The sequence below is a fragment of the Vitis riparia genome, unplaced genomic scaffold (assembly GCF_004353265.1).
Source record: "Vitis riparia cultivar Riparia Gloire de Montpellier isolate 1030 unplaced genomic scaffold, EGFV_Vit.rip_1.0 scaffold763_pilon_pilon, whole genome shotgun sequence".
Lineage (NCBI taxonomy): Eukaryota > Viridiplantae > Streptophyta > Magnoliopsida > Vitales > Vitaceae > Vitis > Vitis riparia.
Window position 1 is genome coordinate 34,324 of NW_023269774.1, and position 8,189 is coordinate 42,512.

The following is an 8,189-nucleotide window of genomic DNA, read 5'->3' on the forward strand; positions in this document are numbered from 1 at the left end:
TCTTCACCCCTACCATCACCTTCACCTAGACCCTCTCCCTTAGGGCATGTCGTATCAGATACCACTCTACCATCACCTATATTTCCTACCACAGAGGCCACTATACCTGATGTCACTATACCAGAGACTACCCCAGTATCTACTAGTCTACCATCACCTCTACCTTCCCTCGAGGAGACCACTACACCACATGTCACCTCACCATCATCACTTATATCTCCTCTGCTCGAGTCCACTATACCAGATGTTATTGCACCAGCTACTATTACAGCAGATGTCATTATTCCATCTCCTATATCACCTCTTCTAGATGCTACCATATCAGATATCACTATACCTGAGATCACCCCACCATCTACCACTTTACCATCACCTACACGTCTTCCCATAGAGACTACCATGCATCATACTCTTACACATGTTACACAGCTAGATGTATGTCCACCTAGGAGACGTCGTGGTCCACGTAGACGTCGAGTCTTGCCTCCATCAGCTCCATCTCAACCTATACATACTGAGACATGGCAGATTGCACAGATAGATTCCACAGAGATGTCTCTTTATCATAGGCGTCCGCAGAGAAAGAGGAAGACCCCATCATGTGGCACTCATTGAGGATTGTTTTTTAGTTTTTGTGTTTATTTTCATTTGCATTATATTGTTAACTTTTTTATTATTATTATTATTATGAACAAATTATTATATATTTAAATGAAAATATGATAAATTTTACACTTAAATTGAACTTATATATATATATATATATATATACCACTTACATATAGCAATCTGACAATCTAAAATATTGGTTTTAGGTTTAAATTTAAACTAATTATATTTATAACTAATTAGTTACAACAACACTATATTGATATAGAAAAAATAATGTATTTAAAAAAATTTACAATCTAAACCTCCAATCAAAATAATTTTTAAAAATTGAACATTCACATGATTTAAAATTTGAACTTAAAAAATTGGTTTTAGGTTTAAATTTAAAGTTATGATCACCAACTATTATTTTGACTATTTTAAAAAAAAAAAAATCAAAAATCATGATTACCAATTACAGTTTTGTGATGTGAATACCTACATGAATACGACACACATCACATTGAAAATTATTTTGAGAATAAAATTATTTTATGAATTTTCTGTTTTAAAGAAATCATTTTTGCCCAAAACTCCCATTAGTACCCAATAAGAAACATTTTTCCTATTATCAATGAATTTACAAAAATATTCCAAAAGCATTTTAATCTATTTACCAAAACAATTAAACTAAATAGTGAATTGATTGGAAAAACAAAAGTATTTTCTTTCTACAATTCTATATTTTAAGAAGTGGAAAAACAAATTCTTTTAGGTTAGCATTTTAAGTTTAACATTTTAAGCCTTTCCATTCCATTTTGATCCCATTTTGAAAGGAGAAAAAATGGAAAAAAAAATTATTTTTGTTGTATTTAAGTAATTTTCCAATTATTTACCCACTTGAAGTCATATTATATTTTGTTCAAGTGCATAATTGCCTTTAATTTTTACACAAAGTTACAAAATAATATAATGTTCTTCATTATAAGGGTATAAAATAGTATATTTATAACTAATTATATTTATATTGCGTGTAGTGCCAAATATTTTAATAAATTATCAAAATATATTTTTATATCAAATTAAAGACCTCAATTATTTAATTTCATATATTACTATTCTTTAAATAATGAGATCAATTAAAGTTAAATATTTTTATTACACCACTTACATATTTTTAATCAATATAATATAATATTTTATTTAAAAAAATTAAAGTTAAATATATATATATAAATATATATTTATATATAAAAAAAGTTAAAGCCGTAGTTGGTGACTACAGCTTTGACTATTTACAAAAAGTCAAAGTCGTAGTCACCAACTGCGGTTTTAACTTTATATATATTTATATATAACTTTAATTTTTTTAATAAAAATATTATATTATTTTAATTTTAAATATAGTTATTTCATTATTTTAAAAATAATAATATACGAAATTAAATAATTGATATTTTTAATTTGATATAAAAATATATTTTTAAATTTTATTAAAACAATAGGCACTATATTTAATATAAATATAATTAATTAATTAAAATAAAATATAATAAATTATATTTATTTAAAATAAATAAATTATAAATGCCTATTTAGAAAAATAAAAAAGTAATATAAATTATTTTATTAATTAATAATTTTTTATATATTATATATAAGTAGTATATAATACCTCTCTCTCTCTCACACACACACACACACACACACACACACACACACACACACACACACACACACACACACACACACACACACACACACACACACACACACACACACACACACACACACACACACACACACACACACACACACACACACACACACACACACACACACACACACACATATATATATATATATATATATATATAGTTTAATTTAAGTTTAAAATTTATCACATTTTTATTTAAATATATAAATAAATTTTATTAAAACAATTGACACTATATTTAATATAAATATAATTATTTAATTAAAATTAAATATAAATATAATATAATAAATTATGTTTATTTAAAATAAATAAATTATAAATGCCTATTTGGAGAAAAAAATAATATAAATTATTATATTAATTAATAATTTTTTTATATATTATATGTAAGTAGTAGATAATATCACACACACACACACACACACATATATATATATATATAAAAGTTTAATTTAAGTTTAAAATTTAGCATATTTATTTAAATATATAAATAAATTATTATTATATCGATATAATATTATGAACTTAAATTAAAATATGATAAATTTTAAACTTAATTGAACTTATATACACGTGACATTATATACCACTTATATATAGTATATAAAAAATTATTAATTAATATAATAATTTATATTATTTGTTTTTTAATAGGCTTTCATAATTTATTATATTTTATTTATATTTAAATATAATTAACTAAATATATTTATATTAAATATAGAGTATATTATTTTAATAAAATTTAAAAATATATTTATATCAAATTAAAAATATCAATTATTTAATTTCATATATTATTATTTTTAAAATAATGAAATAAGTATATTTAAAATCAAAATAATATAATATTTTTATTAAAAAAATTAAAATTATATATAAATATATATATAAAGTTAAAACCGCAGTTGGTGACTACGGCTTTGACCATTTTAAAGAAAAGTCAAAGCCGTAGTCACCAACTACGGCTTTAAACTTAAAGTTAAAACCGTGGTTGGTAACTACGGTTTCTAACCACTTTAGAAAAATAAAACCGTAGTCACCAACTACGGTTTTATGACATGGCATCTTATGTGGCACAAACGCATTAGATCGGGCATTATTTTCAAAACCACTTTATTTTTTGGATTTTTTTTTTAAAAAGCATTATTTTGGGTGAAAGCTCCAGAAAAAAAGTCTATTCTCTCTGTCCTCTCCAGAATATCCTCCTTCCTCTCGCGTGGATCTCTCTTCTCTTATTTATGTGGCAGCCTCACCCTTATGGGAAATTTTTATTTCCTCTTTTAATGCGCGTGGATGGCCTCTTCAGTGTGGAAAGTATGACTGCTGATATGGAATGCACCACCATCCGTGTAAGAGGTTTCTGATTTTGTCCTCCCAAAGGATCTCTCATTCAGCCACGATATTTCCTTATACGCTGCATCTTTCCGGATTTGTAAATTATTTAATATGAGGTGGAAGATTCTTACTTTCTCAATTCTATAGTGCTGAAAGATGACTAGTTTATTGGCTGCCCCTTCTCTTCGATGTGATAGCTGCTCATTTTTTAAAGAAAGAAAAGGAAAGAAGCTACAGGCCGTGTTGTGGAGCCCTCCATTCCCCGGAACTGATCATGCGTGTTGTACGCTTTTCAGAAACCTCCTTTAGTATGCCGGTGGAGACCTCTTGTGTTGGCGGCTGTGGAGATCCCACTCTGGATGACAGCCCGTGTGTGGAAGATATCATGAAAGTCGAGTAAAATAAAAAAAACTGAATGGCGGTTGCTTTCCTCCTCCAAAGTGGACTGCTCCCCCTCCAAAATCTGTGCGCTAGAATCATTTCCTCATTGCTTGGAGAATCGTCTTTGCCTTGCTCATAATCTTCCCGAAGAAATCCCATGCAATTTTTCTCGGCGAAGCAAATATTCAATGTAAAGAAAATTCTTCCGATCAACAAGCTTAGAATTGCGGCGGAATTCAGCTGAAACAAATGATTCAATTCGTCGTCGATCTTCAGGAGATTTAGAACGTGCTGCCCGTAAGAATCCTCTGTATAGCCCCAGAACTTGCTTCTGCATTCCAGAAAACCTTGGCCCACTTTTCGACATGGTGCGTTGCCTTGGTGAATGACTGTGGCGGCGGTGAGCGGCGGTGATGATTGGCGGTGGATTTGGAATGGCCTCCTTTGTTGATTCTGTTCTCCAAAAAATATCTCATGCAACCTCCATGTTTCCTCATTAAAAATTCAGTTTTCCATAAATTCTCCAATACATACTTAGAAAGTATATTGTTCCAGAAATACCGATTTCTCCATCTGCTCGCCGACGACCTGGCTTTCACCATCGGATTTCACCATGACCAAGCTCAAAACGACACCGCCTCATGTATTTGAAAGCGACACAGTTTTAATAATAAAAAAAACGACGCTGTTAAGAGTGGATCAATCAGAAGGGGTATCCTTTGAGCAAGACAAGGCCGACGGCGATGACGGGATCCTTGGGCAAGATAGAGCCGATGGCGATGACGGGATCTTTAACCTCGAAAATTGTGAAGCCTATAATCATCATCACCACGACGGCAGCTAGCAGCACTATTCCCGTCGTTATAGTGCTGTCATTCGTCCTCAGGCATGGTGCGCATGTTCTCCTGTTCACGTGTCCTTCATGCCAAATCATCCTCTCCAGAGACTCCCAGAGAAACTCCAAAAATGCCTGACCTCCCCTGCCCTCCTCACGTGACAGCTGCATCAGCTTCATCCTCCTTTGAAATTCCTCTCCCCATGCAAAATAGAATAGAATAAGAGTATCAAAAAAATAAAAAAAAATAAATAAAAGAAACTTAAAGAAACTAATGAAATTAGTAATAAAATAGAAAATGATTTCAAAGAAAAAAACCAGGGAATAAGGAGAGATTAGATAATATCCTTTCTCGTTCAATAATAGGGTCACATGCATATTTAAAGTATAAACAATTCAAGCAATTTTTTTATTAAGTAAATAAATAAATAAAACAAAAATAAATAAAAATAAAAAATAAAGACAATTAAATACATGAATAAATAAATAATAAAAAGTAAAAAATAAAAATGAATAGATAAAATAAATGTAATTATCAAATACATGCCATAATAATAATAATATTATATAAAAATAATAATAATAATAAATAATAAATAAAAATAAAATAATAATAATAATAATAAAATGTTGAGCCTCAACAAAATGTTTAAATGGACCTATTATGAAAAAAGGTGTCTAAGTGACCCAAGTGACATGTGTGTAGGCTAAAAGGTGCCTAGGTGGGTTTAAGCGGGTCAAGGTGAATCTAAGCGTCCTAAAGTGATCGGGATATTGTCTAAGTGGCCTAAACATGCCTAAGAACTATCCTAAAAGAATAAAAAAAGCTTAAGTCTAAATCAAAACTGCCAAGGGTCACAATAAAGGGCTAGGCAATCCCTCAACCAGAGTCTCCAAGGTGACAGAAAAGGTAAGTAGTATGAGTAGCAATGGGCCACCAAGGAACTACTGTGGAGCACTGAAAACGAATTTAAAGACATGTGCTAAAGGGGCAAAATTGAGGGTCTACAGGTGTGTTAGCATGAATAGCCATGTGTTGAGCGGAAATTGAGATGGTCTGGATTTAAGAGTCCTTCGAGAGTGATATTCATAAAAGTGCTTTCAGTTTGTAGCATTTTTTGTAATGATATATATAGCAAAAAAAAAAAAAAAAAAGTGCTTTAGTATTTTAGAGGTACATAACAAGTGCTAATCCAAAAATTACTTAAAATTTTAAAAGTGATTTTAATAACATTGATAAATGTCTAATATTTAAAAGAAAAACCTTTTTGGCCGCGTTTAGTAGGTAGGATTTGTTGGTCTGAGATAAAATCATATATTTTTATTCTATATCAATTCATTAGCGTATAGGTGTATATATAGACAAAAGAAAAGGCTATACATGGACTACATGGATTACGGCTACAATTGCTGAGGGATTGCAGTGACTGATTGCAGTGATTGATTTTTCTCCTTTAATGGTTCAGAGAACAGCTCACGCCAACACTCCCCCTCAAGTTGGTACTTAAATATCAATAAGTCCCAACTTGTCTAGTGAGTGATGGAATATTTTACTGCTCACAGTTTTTGTAAGAATATCGGCCAGTTGGTCTTCGGATTTCACAAAAGGGAATTGGATAATCTTTGCATCAAGATTTTGTTTAATAAAGTGTCGATCTACTTCTACGTGCTTAGTTCGATCATGCTGAATGGGATTATGGAAGATGTCAATTGCTGCTTTATTATCACAAAACAACTTCATCTCGGAGTCAGGGGCAAAACCAATCTCTGTTAGAAGTCTTCTAAGCCACAATAACTCACATAGCCCTTTAGCCATTCCACGAAACTCAGCTTCCGCACTGGATAGAGCAACCACCTTCTGTTTTTTGCTTCTCCAAGTAACCAAGTTTCCTCCAACAAAAGTGAAGTAGCCTGAGGTGGATTTCCTATCCATGATGTTCCCTGCCCAATCTACGTCTGTATATCCTTATACTCTTAGGTGATCATTTTTGAGAACATAAGTCCCTTTCCAGGGGACGACTTCAAATATCTCAAAATCTGCATAACGTCACTCATATGATCTTCACTTGGACAATGCATAAACTGGCTTACCACACTTACTGCATAAGCAATATCCGGCCGTGTGTGAGAAAGATAAATAAGCTTGCCTACCAGTCTTTGATACCTTCCTTTGTTTGTTGGTACTTGATTGGGATATTCTCCAAGTTTGTGATTCATAATTATTGGAGTTTCTGTAGGCTTACAATCAAGTAATCCAACCTCTGTTAATAGGTCTAAAATATATTTTCTCTGAGACATGAATATACCTCGCTTTGATCTAGCAACTTCAATTCCCATAAAGTATTTTAGTCCTCCTAAGTTCTTTATTTCAAATTCAGATGCCAACTGCTCTTGAAGTCTTGCTATCTCCTCTGAATCATCTCCTGTGATGATCATATCGTCTACATAGACTATCAGAGCAGTCAGTTTGCCCTGTCTATGCTTTAGGAACAAAGTGTGATCAGAGTTACTTTGCTGGAATCCATACTTTTTCATTGCCGTACTGAATCTCCCAAACCAAGCTCGAGGTGATTGTTTCAACCCGTATAGAGTTCTTTGTAATTTGCAAACAATGTTGCCTTCTGTGTTGGCTACATATCCTGAGGGAATGTCCATATATATATATATATATATCTTTTTCTAGATCACCATGTAAAAACGCATTTTTTACATCGAACTGATGCAGGGGCCAATCCAGATTTGCTGCAAGTGACAACAATACTCTTACCGTATTTAGTTTGGCAACGGGTGAGAATGTTTCCTGATAGTCAACTCCGTATGTCTGCGTGAATCCCTTTGCTACAACTCTCGCCTTGTAACGCTCAATTGTTCCATTTACCTTGTATTTGATAGAAAACACCCACTTACACCCCATTGTTTTCTGTCCTTTAGGTAGATTGACAAGAATCCAAGTCTTATTTTTCAATAGTGCCTCCATCTCCTCCTTCATAGCCTGGACCCACCTCGGGTCTTTCATTGCTTCTTCAACGCTTGTAGGAACCTAACACGAGGAGAGTGCATCTGCGAAAGTCTTTAGAGGTTCAAGAAGCGTCTTTGTGGATACATAGTTGGCAATCGGGTATTTCAACCTCCGGTCTTCTATGTTATGAGAGTATCTATCTGGTGGCTTGCCTCAATTATGCCTGTATGGTAACTCATAGCCCACATGAGCATCATTAGTTAACACAGGTGTACTCAGAGTGTTCAGGGAACTTACCTCAGGAATATTCTCAGGAGATGGGTCTTTGGATACTGTGGGATGGGGGGTACTATCGACTGCTGTGG

The 8,189-nt window shown here is 32.4% G+C and overlaps 1 protein-coding gene across 1 annotated transcript; it reads right to left on the reverse strand.

Annotated features, from left to right (window-relative positions):
* Positions 1-4,163: 4,163 nt before the first annotated feature.
* On the reverse strand, positions 4,164-4,645 carry LOC117910509. The gene is made up of 2 exons (XM_034824582.1): positions 4,592-4,645; positions 4,164-4,472 (listed from the first exon to the last, which is right to left on the reverse strand). Exons 1-2 carry the CDS (start codon positions 4,643-4,645, stop codon positions 4,164-4,166), a joined length of 363 nt encoding a protein of 120 aa, XP_034680473.1.
* Between the last annotated feature and the right edge of the window lie 3,544 nt (positions 4,646-8,189).

Excerpts from the sequence above, each read along its gene's own strand:
- LOC117910509 (XM_034824582.1), bottom strand. The coding sequence starts at position 4,645 with ATGGTGAAATCCGATGGTGAAAGCCAGGTCGTCGGCGAGCAGATGGAG. Across the intron at positions 4,473-4,591 it reads GCGAGCAGATGGAGAAATCG|GAGGCCATTCCAAATCCACC; the intron begins GTATTTCTGGAA and ends GAATCAACAAAG.